This window comes from Tripterygium wilfordii, chromosome 7 (genome assembly GCF_013401445.1).
Source record: "Tripterygium wilfordii isolate XIE 37 chromosome 7, ASM1340144v1, whole genome shotgun sequence".
In the NCBI taxonomy this organism is placed as follows: Eukaryota; Viridiplantae; Streptophyta; class Magnoliopsida; order Celastrales; family Celastraceae; genus Tripterygium; species Tripterygium wilfordii.
The window spans coordinates 1,139,369-1,152,709 of NC_052238.1; the positions used below are offsets into that span (position 1 = coordinate 1,139,369).

At 38.0% G+C, this 13,341-nt stretch overlaps 3 protein-coding genes across 4 annotated transcripts; 1 reads left to right on the forward strand and 2 right to left on the reverse strand.

Annotated features, from left to right (window-relative positions):
- Positions 1-281: 281 nt before the first annotated feature.
- On the reverse strand, positions 282-1,510 carry LOC120001438 (aquaporin TIP1-3-like). Its single transcript, XM_038849771.1, has 3 exons — positions 1,291-1,510; positions 943-1,193; positions 282-831 (listed from the first exon to the last, which is right to left on the reverse strand). Exons 1-3 carry the CDS (start codon positions 1,421-1,423, stop codon positions 457-459), a joined length of 759 nt encoding a protein of 252 aa, XP_038705699.1. The 5' UTR covers positions 1,424-1,510; the 3' UTR covers positions 282-456.
- A 5,783-nt stretch (positions 1,511-7,293) lies between these two features.
- Positions 7,294-8,870, forward strand: LOC120002837. The gene is made up of 2 exons (XM_038851679.1): positions 7,294-7,561; positions 7,852-8,870. Exons 1-2 carry the CDS (start codon positions 7,379-7,381, stop codon positions 8,767-8,769), a joined length of 1,101 nt encoding a protein of 366 aa, XP_038707607.1. The 5' UTR covers positions 7,294-7,378; the 3' UTR covers positions 8,770-8,870.
- Positions 8,871-11,441: 2,571 nt separating this feature from the next.
- Positions 11,442-13,323, reverse strand: LOC120002298 (60S ribosomal protein L23a). Of its 2 annotated transcripts, none has more exons than XM_038850999.1 (4): positions 13,239-13,323; positions 13,064-13,134; positions 11,859-12,219; positions 11,442-11,724 (listed from the first exon to the last, which is right to left on the reverse strand). In XM_038850999.1, exons 2-4 carry the CDS (start codon positions 13,077-13,079, stop codon positions 11,640-11,642), a joined length of 462 nt encoding a protein of 153 aa, XP_038706927.1. In that variant the 5' UTR covers positions 13,080-13,134; positions 13,239-13,323; the 3' UTR covers positions 11,442-11,639. The 2 variants fall into 2 exon arrangements, with proteins under 2 accessions (XP_038706927.1, XP_038706928.1); XM_038851000.1 differs by having other exon boundaries at positions 13,064-13,126; positions 13,239-13,321.
- Positions 13,324-13,341: the final 18 nt, after the last annotated feature.

The following is a 13,341-nucleotide window of genomic DNA, read 5'->3' on the forward strand; positions in this document are numbered from 1 at the left end:
ACAGCCCTGATGGGCTCATCGTCGTCTATAGAGTTTTCAGACCAACCTGGCTATAGCCTATACCAATGGAGGCTCTTCACTGTCGTGCCCGTTTCCAACCTAATAAGAGTTCGGCCGTGTGACCCGAGTTAATAGACATGATGGTCTTGGTAGCCCACTTGAGGCTTGTAGTTGTAATCTGGCCTGTTCTGTGTTCCAAGGCCTATCCATGTCAATTTGCTAAGCCCATTATTTAAATCGGCTGAGTTAGTTGGTGTGTTGAACTAAAAAATACATTATCATACCTAATACTCAGCAATTAATGGAATTAAAGCATGACATTAACATTGCATCAACAATTAACAAAACCAGATACAAACAACACCAAACATTGAAACAACGTTGATCCACCTAACTTTGGAGTTGGGACCAATTTTGCATCACAAGGACGAAGATTGAGATACAGGCATTCAAATTCTAGAAATCAGTAGAGGGAAGTGGTTCATGTGTGCTTGGGCTGATGAAGAAGATCTCATAGACAATGGCAGCGATAGCAGAGCCAACGAATGGGCCGAGCCAGTAGACCCAGTGGTTGTCCCATGTCCAGCTTACCACGGCTGGTCCAAAGGAGACTGCTGGGTTCATGGACGCACCATCGAAGGCCCCGCCAGCTAAGATATTAGCACCCACAATGAAACCAATTGCAAGAGGTGCAATTACCCCAATATCACCCTTCTTTGGGTCCACGGCAGTAGCATACACGGTGTAAACCAAGCCAAAGGTCATAACAATTTCAAACACTACTGCGTTCCACGCACCAACGCCGCTTGACAGGCCAAAAGCCGCTGTTTTCTGGGGAAAAAGAAAACAGATGAATAAACCAATTTTTAGTCAGTTAATCAAATCGAAAATAATCAAAATTAATTTTGAATCAACGGTGAAGATCTAGTGATTAAATCATACAAGTCCACCAGTTGCGAACTTAAGGAGCAAGCAGGCCACAACAGATCCGAGGAGCTGGGCAATCCAGTAAAGAACAGTCCTAATGAGTGTTATGTGGCCACCAATGAAGGCACCAAATGTGACAGCAGGGTTTACGTGGCCTCCAGAAATGTTGGCACCCACTGAAACCGCAACAAACAGTGCAAAGGCGTGGGCTAGCGATGCTGCCACTAGGCCTGCTGGTGTAGTTGCCCCATCACTCGTCAGCTTGTCTATCAAAAACACCACAAATCCCAATCACGTTTGTCAATTCTTCAACTTAGTAGCGAAACGTTATAAAGTTAACCACTAGAGAAGTTTAGTTCTTACTGAATGCCATCCCAGAGCCTTCACCGGCAAAAACGAAAATGAGCATGGAAATGAACTCAGCGAGAGCCGCCTTGAGAGCGTCCGGTTGGCCGGCTTCAGCCGGAGATCCAACTGCAATTCTATTGATCGGCATCTTCGAGAAATTTGAGAAGCCAAAGTATGGACTATAGAGTCGCTCGATCACTTGCTCTCTGTTTTCTTTCTACTAATGGTGCTTGTTGCAATGCCCACTAGTGCTTATAAATACATGGATATTATTATTGGGGTTTGGGGGAATCAACCGGAATAGCCTGTTTGTATCCGGTAACGGCTCATTTTCAACGAGGGCAAAACCAAGATTGGCTCCAGTCTTTGTCTTGCAGCTCTGTAGTTGTAGGACGGTTAGGCGGGTAGCCTCCTATTTGTTCCCATATTGCCACGTGTACGGACGATGTGACAGAACAGACCAATCAGATTGCGGAGAAATTCTTATTACACCGACTGTGGGTCCACCAATGATTACTGTGGGTTTGGTTTGGGCCTTGACCGACCATGGGATTTGTTTATGATGTGATGTAACCTACCGTGGGTTAGGTGTGCTGACCTATTCTCTTGCACTAATCATTTTAATTATGTTAATTATTTTGTTTGGTGGAAACCATGAACTCGTAATGATGTGAGCAAGTTCAGTGATTAATCTTATCCACTTGTATTTGATTAATCATGGACGGCTATATAGACAGCCCTGCTTTTCATTTTATTTTCTCTCCGTTTGTTGTTTAGGTGTTGGAAAGACTTAATCCAATTCATTCATTTATATCCAATTAGGGTAGGTTTTATTCTCCAATATTTTATCAAACCCTATAATATAATTTATCATTGTCAATATTAAATTGGAATCATGATTGGCAGAATATATCTAACAACTATTTTTGACATACATTTAATTGACTAAATAATTTTGTTTTCTTTGACACATTATATTCAACATTTCGCTGGGCTTGTGGTACATCACAAAAAAGGACACTGGGCTTAAGTTTTGATTTAAGCCCAGTTACTCTTGTAAGTTAGTTAGTCCTGAAGGACCTGAACTCCTGATAAGAGACGCTGGGCTTATGCCTTATAGTATTAATTCAATAAGTTGGTCCGGCAATTCGGGAGTTTCATTTTCATTCGAGCAAACAAGCTATTGTGACTGGGTCCATACGAAGAAGACTGGGCTCAAATTTCCATTCAAGCCCAGCTACTCTTTTGTTTTTGTAAATTAAGCCCAGCTACTCTTGTTAGTCAGTCCTGAATCCTGACAAATAACACTGGCCTCATATCTTCATTATGCCTAGTAGCCTACCCACTACCCAGTCATGAACTTCAAAAATACAAATTTAAAACTATATCAACGGCCCAACCAAAATTATGCAAGTGCAAGACGACCTAGGTCGCCAAATGTTAGTCATGTTGGTTAAAGTTAAGCCCAAACTGCCCTACCGAGGGTTCAGGTCAAGCGCAAAACTTGGTTCACAAGCGCAACAACGTTAAAGGGGCTGGAAATCCAAAACTAGGTCAATTGTGTACTATTTTATTTTAGACATGTTGGTTAAAGTTGAGCATTCTATTACACCATCACAAGTGCAATAATTTTGGTTGAAATTCTATGACTTTGGCTGACTTGAGAGAATTTCTTAGAGACATCTTCCACTCATTGTCTTCGGTCAGAATGTCATATTCACACAAGTTTTCTTTTTCCCATTTGAACAAAATTTATCTTTTCCTGGTTCATTAATTCTACGCACAGACATAAAAGTGTGACATTGCTATTTTGAGACGAAAATATCTCACTCTTTGTTCATACTAATTAGAAGATGGAGACAACACCACGAGCCTTGGTTAATTTTCCTCTTCTGTTTGCCGCCACTGACCTACTCTATAAGCCTACTTTGCTGCCCCATTAATTAAGGATTTCATTACTAATTACTAATGAATCACTTTATTCCAAAGACCTTCTTCAAACTCTTGGACTCACTTTTACTCCTATAAAACCCCATGAGTGTGTGTGTATGTGTGTGTGTTAATGCTACGTACCTTTTCTGGCAATTCAGTCAAACCGAAAACACCCACCATTTTGAAATGATTAGTCAAGTATGTATTGAAATATAAGTCTCGCTTTTGCTAAAATGGATTAGATTTGACGTTGGGATATTTCAAATTAACTGGAGAATCCGATGACTAAAGCTTATAATTAATGATGTTAATGCATGTGAATCTAGTACTGTGATTGGTAGTCTCAGACTCTCAGTCAATTGCAAGAATACTACTTCTTCGGCATGAGAAGTGAGGGGGCGACCTTTTGGTGTCATAATTGAGTTCGTTAATTATTGGTGCGATTTTGTTATAATTATTCTGACAGTGAAAAGTTTTGAGTTAATTACTTTGCCTTCTTTTGACTATGTTGCGACTTGTTATAGCAATATGATTATGATCTCCCATTTATGCTAAATTTATTGTTCCTAATCAATTATTTACCAATAATTTTTTAAACCGGGAACGTCACCATATAAGCTTGTCATTTGGATATCCGATATGGTCATAAACTCGTATTGTCTGGTTCATATACACAAAAGTTCCCCGTTTAAAGATCGGGGTAAGTTGGGCAAAAGCTTAATGCGTTGTTAGGAGTATTGCTTTCAATGAAAATCGAACTCAAAAACTCTCAAGTCCATACGACGAATTGACCCAGAGGGATTCCTTGTACCAATAAAACATTTTGACACTGATAACCAATTAATTCTTAACAAGCAATTGGAAGCCATGTAACACATAATTAAGCTCGACATTTTAACAATGATAACCAATTAATTAACTGCATGCACAAGCGAGCATTGACGATGGCCAGCACCACATGTGGGTCTACACAACATGTCAATACCTCTGTTCAGCATTTCAAATCAATTTGAATTTGGTTTGGTCTACCATGGTCCAATATTCTTGCCAATGACTTAACAAGTAATTTACATGCATGATAAATCTCACTCTGATGCGATACATTCTACGAACCCCCCAAATACTTACATATGTTCATGAACCATGAATCTTATTATAGCAAATTAGCAATGCCGTCCATAGACTGTACTCCTCGGGGGCTATCTAACGGTATAATACCAACACAGATAACTCAACAAGTCAATATTGTTGTTAGTAGACGGAGAGGCACGTGCAACCTACATCGGAGAAACAACATTCGCATGTGCCACGCTGCACGGAAGTCGTTCCAGGTGTCGTGTTGTGAGGGGCAGGTCCAGCACGTGCGACTTCGCGACCTCTAGATTTTCCAACACGTGTCTTGTCCTAAGCCAACCCCAGATGACTTTGTACCTAATCGCCATGTGCAACAACACAAGATGACAATCTAATTGGCTTGCTACTGTGAATTCTTAGGCCCCACCATTCGAAGACAAAGATGTCTAATTAATTGGAATTTTCAGAACCTAATTAACTAATTAATGGATGTGCCGTATTAGGACAAAAGGTGCTTCCCTAAGGGCTTAGATCGAGCATGATAGATTCTGTTTGGGGGGGACACGTGTAACCGTCTAATAATGAGAGCAAAAACCGTAGCTTTTTCACGATTTCACATGATTAGGTCGTCGGGTAAAGTCGTTACGGTTGGGAGGAGTAGGGCTGTAGAAGGAGGTAACATGGAAAATGGTCTGTACTTTTTCAGACCAATCTTCAAAGATAATTTATCTTAATGATTATTTCCCCTCAAAACCGTGTTAACTGTTGATTAAGAACGAATAGCGGTCATGTTTTTCTTAATTTCTCACCGCATAAGTTTTGATTGTCTTGGATGAAGTTATTAGCTATTCTATTCTATTCTATATATATATATATCATCAACTCACGTATATATATAGATCATGCCCAGCCGAAAAATAAATTAGACCCTCACTGGCTAGATACACTGCATCAAGAGAACCCAATTTTTGTTTATAACATATATAGCAGGTAGCTTTGTCGTATTAATTGAGATATCTATAAATTAATCACTTTTGTCTGCTTCTTACTAGTATGATAGTAAAATATTTAGCCAACGAATGTTCATATTGTATCACATAAAAGAATGACCCATTAAGATGCTGCTATGGGAGACCAATAAAGACTTCTCATTTTGTGGTTGTATGTTACATGCATGCAACTTTAACCCCAATAGCTGGATTAAGGAATAATCACATAGTTTAAGACAAATTTGGCATCATTAGTGATTAATCTAATGGCTGCGATTGTGGTGGTATGATGGTTGCATGCTGCAGGAGTTATCTTAGCATCCTTTGCACCATAAAATTCCAAAACAGAGATTAGAAAAATTGGAAGAATGGTGCTGCTTGTTCGTGCTAAGGTAAGGAATTTTTATTTTATTTTAATTTATATATCCATATATTAATATGTCATCCATGTTCATTGTCTCTGTCAGAATTTAGGGTATTATCAGGTTGCTTTAGTGTATAAAAATGACGAAACAAGTTTAATAAAATAAATAAATAATAATACTTTACTAATTTTGTTGCGAAATGTGGATTAGACCCATGTGGAATTGGAAAAGCCGAAAAGGACACAATATTGTCTTAATTCACGTAGAAATGAAGTGGATATATGCCTACTACATGTGATAACTCATTAACCAAACTTTTTAAATGGATTGGATAAGGAGACTTGTTTTATTCCCAGCAAGGACGCGACGATGCTGGAAGAGTTGATTTTAATTAAACTCTATACACGTATATACATATATACATATTACATATATATTCACAGCGGCGGAGATAGGCGGGTGGAGTGGGGTCAAGTGACCCCACTCAAATTTTTTTTTTAAAAAATTTAATATATGTAATATTTTATTTATTATTTGTCAAATTGTAATATGTTTATTTTTATAACTATGATTATTTGGGTTATTTTAACTAATATCATTTTGTCCTCTTAATAGGTTATTTTGATATATAATTGTTTATCATTATAGAAAGTGCGACCCCAGTGACAATCCATCCCAACTCAGCCACTGTATATTCATACATATTTATATATACACTTTATTAATATTCATTTCTCTCCTTTTCGGCTAGTTGTTGTTTGTTTATTGCCTGTATACGGTTTGATAATCGTGCGGGCCTTAAGCGTATATCATTTCTTACATGGCATGATACACAAGCCAATAAGCCATGCATGCATATAAAATAAGAATCAAACAGTACAACGATAAAATAACAGAGAAGGTTAAAGTATTATATAATAATAATAAAACATTTATTTATTATAAAATAAGTCAACTATACATATATGGACTATATTTCAGTTTTCTCGGGCAGTTCACAAATCAATCTACTACTACTGTCTACTCCTATCTATCTAGTCATCTAGATAATATTGAAACGTAAATATCTCGTCCACTTTCATTCTACAGTAGACAAAATTGCTGCGTTAAATGTAATTACCCGCAATTACTGCATAAAAATCCGAAAATCCAAGATCATGGGTTCAAAAGAAAAATCACAATAAAATTTTGATGAACCAATGGCCTATTTATTTATTTTCATTGATTAATTCTTGAAGGAGGGGTTAACGAGAATTTGGCAAGAAAATATTCGCATTAAATAGAGTTTGATTATCGAAAAAAAAAGAGGAAAAAATCAACGGTGGAGGTTGCAATGGAGATCGATCATAAGCCATTAGAAAGCGCTATATTTTTCGTTTCCCAAAACAGCCTTCGCTTATTTTCTCGGGTTGACCCGGACAATCCGCTGGAATGAAATTTCGTAATAATTTGAAAAAGGAATGTATAAGGAAAATCTAACTGGATTCGAGTCATTGACTATTCAACAAAAGGAAGGAAATATTACTGCTCTTAAATAGAGAAAGAGACGAGAGTCCTGAAAAAAAAAAAGGAAGGGGTGGGAACTGGGGAGTGGAGATTTTAATTGAATATTGCGAGGGAAAGGGAAGAAAAAAAATCAAGAAAAATTATCTTCTTTTTTTATTTTTTATTTTTTTTATAATTGGTGCGTTTTGGGTATTCCTTAATTTTCTTTGATGTGGACTTTGTCCTGTTTGGAGTCTTATGAGAAACCCATCTTTTCTTTTAGTGCCTCTTCGTTTTTTTTGCCCTATAAATGACTCACCACTCACAATTGTTTTAGACTCCCCCACCCAATACTTTTCTGCCTCGGTCTTTATGCAAAGCGACGAGAAGCTTTTAGAAGTTAAAATGGAGGAATTGGATTCTCTCTGGACGTATGAGGAGGTTGGTTTCTTTTACTTTGTCTTTTTAGTTCCTGTACTTTCTGGGTCTTTTCTGTTCTGGCATTCAGTCTCTGTGTTTTCTCTTCATTTGTCTAATCATATGATTTTTCACTGCCTTTATATCATACCCATCTTGATCTTTTACTCATTTTTGGCTCATATTGATGTTAATTTGTCTCCCGAGTTGAATTGTTCCAAGACTTCTTGAGATTTTTTCTCGAAATGGTTCAGTTGAGCAACTGTTTGATGAAATGCCTCCTTTACACTGACTAGTCTGTTATCACATTACAGGCCATCAAAGAGTTGAAGCAGAATCTTCTATATACAACCATTGAATTAGAGTCACTGAAAAAAGAAGCAAGTGAAAAGATACAGAAACAAAAGGAAGATATGAAGTGTTTGATCAATCTTCTAAGAGTTGCTTACCAACAAAGAGATGAAGCAAAAGAACATCTGCAGATACTACTGATCAACAAACTCAAGCCTTCAAGCCCTACAGAGCATAATCCAATTCTTCCTCATACCCAACAAGAAAATCCACTTTTATTGCCACCAAAAACAAACTCAACCATGACTGAATCCAGTAGCTTATCTGAGACTTATAATAGTCATTACTCACATGGCTCCCCCCCCGTTGATTCCCTTTTCAATCCTGTTTCTTCGCCAGATTTCTCAACCATCAACGTAGTTGATTCTAGAAATTTTGGCACTTTTGTGAATCAACCCTTTGTTCAGGACTCGAATGGCTCAAACCCATCAGGTTTAGTCCCTTCAGGAGTTCCTAAAATTGATAGAGCTACTGCTGTTATTGATGGTTTGGTTAAGGGAAAATCTTTGCCTCAAAAGGGTAAGTTAATGGAAACCGTGATGGAGGCAGGTCCTCTGCTTCAGACACTTCTTCTTGCTGGTCCACTTCCTAGGTGGAGGAATCCTCCTCCAATGCAACCCTTCAAAATTCCTCCTGTTACCATCAGAATTTCTGAGGCTGTGAGCAAAAATTCAAATGTGGCCGCTGCTGCTGCCCAAAGCTCTGTTCTTCAGAAACCAATCAGTATTCCATCAACATTTAATTTGTCTTCACAAATGTTTTCAGCATCAGTGCCATGTAATGTTTCTTCTCGTAGTTCAGGCCAGAACAATCTCTTGGTGTCCTCTGGTGCCTGCATAAACAATTTAGAGCCTAATACCAAGCGACAAAGGTTTCATTGATGTCTAAACATTTTTTATTTGCACTTTTGTAAAAAATCTAATTCAGTATTCAAAGGAGTAAACTGAATACCCTTGCTTTTGGGTTTCAATGGCATAATCAATTTATGGAGTGCTTAATTGATCTTTCTGTTTGAATTCATTTGCATAATCCTCTTTACTTTGTTGCCTTTTTGTAGCCAGCATATTATTTAGCATTATATTTTGATATTTGGAAGCACAGCTATGGATTTTAGAATCTCTTCCTATAGCTCAGTTCAAGAGGACAAACGAAGCAGAAGAATCTGAAAACAACAATCATTGTATGGTATTGAGACATTTCTTCGAACACTTTACAGGCGTAGGAATTCTCAACAGAATATAACTCAACGTGAGTTTAAACTACACATTTTCATTAACACAACCAGGCTATGCGATAGTCAGTGTTTATTAACAAATCACGACGTCAACTAAAACTAAACAAGGGAGCAACATGAATGAACCACGAGATCTCTAGTCACCCCCAACACTATGGAGCAAACCCAAATACTTTGAAGAAGGTTAATTCGCAAGCCGACATGACGCCTTGTAAGCGAAACAATGAAAACCAGAGAACACAGGAGAGACCAAGTTGGCTCCTGTGGAGGGCTCTACCCTCTCGTAAGCGGTAAGACGATAAGACGTAACAGTAGAAGACTATATAAATATATAAGTGATCCAAAATTACTCTGGAATGTACATCACGTGTTGGTTTTACAATTGTGGGCTTTTGTTGAACTGCTTCGCTTCTCGGCTTCATAAATGTGGGCTTTCGTCAAAAATGAGCCCAAAATTTGCTTTCATCCAAATGGGCGGAAAACATGTTTTTTGAGTTTTGGGCTTTTATTGAACAGCTTCACTTGTGTATGCTTCACAAACGTGGGCTTTTGCTATGAATGCGCTGTTAACTTGGTTTCTTTTCTAATGGGCCACAAAATTGTTTTTGTTCCAAGTGGGCTCGTTGACCTTAAAGGCTGGGCCGCTGAACCAGTTGTGCCAAGCACCTCGATTAAAATAGTTAAAAAAACAACTTTCAACTTTCAAGGTATAAGAAGCATCAGCGAAAATTGGTAAGAAAATTTTAAATTTAATGCATTAAAAGCAAAGATCTCGTGGATCATTGACTGTAACCCCTCGGAATTAAATTTAATTACCTATAATTACTGCAAAAAAAATCCGACAATCCAAAACCAAGGGTTTGAAGAAAAAATCTTTATGTCATATTTTAATGAACTAGCAGCATATTCATTAGATTTCCACTATTACTAACAGAAGAGGTCTGTTCTGATTCTTGAGGAAGGGGCTGATGAGGTTTTGGAAAGAAAATATTCGCAATAAATAGAGTTTGATTGTAGAAAAAAAAGAGAGAAACAAATCAATGGTGGAGATTGCAATCTACATTTATGCTGTAGCTGCTGCTGCTGATACAAATTATGTTGTTCAGGACCTAATCAGTCCACCACAAACATTCAACATGCCTTCACAGATCTTTTCTGCATCAATGTTAAGTTATGTTTCTTCTCCTAGTTCGGGCCAAAACGACATGATGCTGTCCTCTGTTACCTGCTTCCCTACTACCAAGCGACCAATGTTTCGTTGATGTCTTAAAATAGTTTTTAGAAAACCTAGTTCAGTTGTCAAAGTGTTAATAGGATATACCCTTGTTTTTATATTTCAATGACTTTAATTAATTTCTTTAAGTTAATTTATGCAGTTATACATTCTCTTTGACGGTTTCATTTGTTACAATGGATAATGAGTGAAGTCAGTAGAAGTATAAATACATTCCCACTGTGCTTAAATTTTGGTATTACCTTAGCAGACTTGGCTTGATGACGGTATCTATATAACATACCTTAGAATTTACTGATGCCAGAAAAAAAAAAAGAACAAAGAATCCTTCATGTGTCCATATCAGTTGTAGCTTTGTTTTAATCGTTTCATCTACATAGTTTCTGGACATTTCCTCAGATCCTCTTCAATAAATGCTGGGAGGCCATTGATTCCCTAACCTTCAGGAACTTTCATAATTTCTATCGTCCATATCCAAGTCCTCAAGTCTGCTGATCCCTTTAGTTTCCGTTATTTGCATATGCTTTCTCTTACTGTGTTACTTCAGTTCAGACTACTAAATCAAGTTTGCTTCACAACTATGCCAACGCTGACCTTTCGTCTCAGTTTCACAGCCATGGACTAGGATCCTCAATTATACAATCTCTTCCTGTGGCTCAGTTCAATAAGAAGAATGAAGCAGAAGACTCTGAAAGCAAAAACGATTTCAGCTGTGCAGTTTGAGTAGGTGAATGGTTGAGTCTTAAGACATCTGCCTATTTGTTCTCATGCCTTCCACATTCTTTGTATACGACCCCAGGCTCACTGTAACTGCCCCCTCTGTCTATCATGATTCATGCGTATGAGTATCATTTCGGCACTCAAACCGATCGGTTCTGTTTTGAGTGTCTATTTGATTAGGCAAACATACCGGACCACATAATAAGAATGAAAATTGGAATCACTTCGGCGGGATAGATTGCAGCTCACAACTTCTAGTCATGAAACCATAGACTTCTTATCACAAAGAAAAATACGAGTGAGAGAATCCCACGACTTGATAACCAACACATTATTACCCACAAACATGTCAAACCATCGCAAAAGAACCAGAATATGGGGAATTAAACTTCATTTTCCTACTCGTCCCAAATATCAGATAAGACACAAAACAAACAGCCGTCAGTGGCATAAGATTACAACTTTCAAATAATTTTCCAAATTCTGGGCAACGACAACAAAAAAAAGAAAAGAAAAAGAAAAAGAAAAGAACGAAAATGTGCACAGAATGACCATGCACTAGCTTAAATGATTCCAATTTTATTTGCCACATCCAAAGCATCATAGTCTGGCGTCAACCTAACATATGCTTTCTTGGTACCATCAGGCCTGCACAACACAAAATCATTCAATGTTTAATATCCCTTAAACTTCTGAACAGAACACAAAAGCACATTTCCAATGAAACTAACGCACTCAGCAAAAAAACACTTAAGGCAAGAGAAATAGTTGCATGGCGTTACCTAATCAAGGTATTCACTTTCTTAGCCTGAATATCATACATCTTCTTGACAGCATCCTTGATCTTCTTCTTGTCAGCACGGATGTCAACAATAAAGACCAAAGTGTTGTTGTCTTCAATCTTTTTCATGGCTGACTCAGTGGTGAGAGGAAACTTAAGAATCTGATAGTGATCAAGCTTGTTTCTAGGTGGAGCACTGATACGAGGATACTTGGGATTCCGATCCTTCTTCAATGTCTTAGGTCGATGAAATGTAACTTTTGTTCGGATCTTCTTAGCCTTCTTCTTGAAGGTTGGTCCTGATTTTACTGCTTTAGCAGCCTTAGCAGCCTGGGCCTTAGGATCAGCCTTCTTTGAACTCTCTATTGCAACATTACAATTCAACTGATAAATAAATATTTATCTATATAACAGAAATATATAAGAATGCATATTACTAAAAGAGCCAGTACCAAAAGACCGAAATCTCGTAGAGATGCAAGTTCCTTACTGCCCAACCACAATAGCACAACACCAATAAAACATTATAGCTCAATGCAACTGAAACTAGAAACTGCTAATTGCAAAATTACGATCACATGCCCTTTTCTTGGGTAGGTAAACAACTCCCGCGGACATGGCTTCCGCAGTGGGCGGGATTAGGAACAGACAAAATGTAGACCTTACCCCACATAATCACATAATATGTAGAGAAGCTGTTCCATGAATTGAACACTGTGATCCTAGGTTGCACCCCTGCAACCTTAACAGTGGGATGTGATCACGGACCCTTTTCTTAATAATAAAAAAAGTGATAGAGCTGAAAATCTATTGGCAGTTATCATACTAAAGATAACAATGATTCAGCCTCAAATATCAACAGCACCAAAGGAAATGAGCCCCGGTCAACTCAGCCTTGCACACAAGCTTTAGCATGCACATAGACATGAAATATCAAGATAAGCTTCCCTACGTTTCTAATGCGAAGCATTCAACAATTAAAATCAACTTCCATGCAAACGAAGCCTAAAGCTACAATAGCACACTAAAATGGTCGAGATGTTCCGAAACTATACAGAGCTCCTTTTATATATCCATTAAAAACCAAAGAAACGATACGGCAAATCACAGTGCCATTCTCTTCTAAAACTCCTTCTATTGCGACAGAGAGCCTACCTCTCGAACATATGAACAACGTAGGTATTCAAAAAAGGATTACATACATACCTTTCGGAGGAGCCATCTGTTACCACCGAAGAGGACGCTGCAGCTCTCAACCCTTCCACTTACCTGGAACCCTAACGAAACACGAAAAAGGATTAGACAACGCAAAAGCTAATCGTGCCCAAAACTCTGTGCTACTGCGCTAGAAAGGGAGGGAAGTAAGGGGTCTGAGACGTACCTGAAGGAGGGAAGCCGACTCTAGGGTTTGGGATGGACCGAGAGGAAGCTAATTTTATATAGTTCCTATAAAATTACGAAAATGTACAAATGCGAAACTTCGT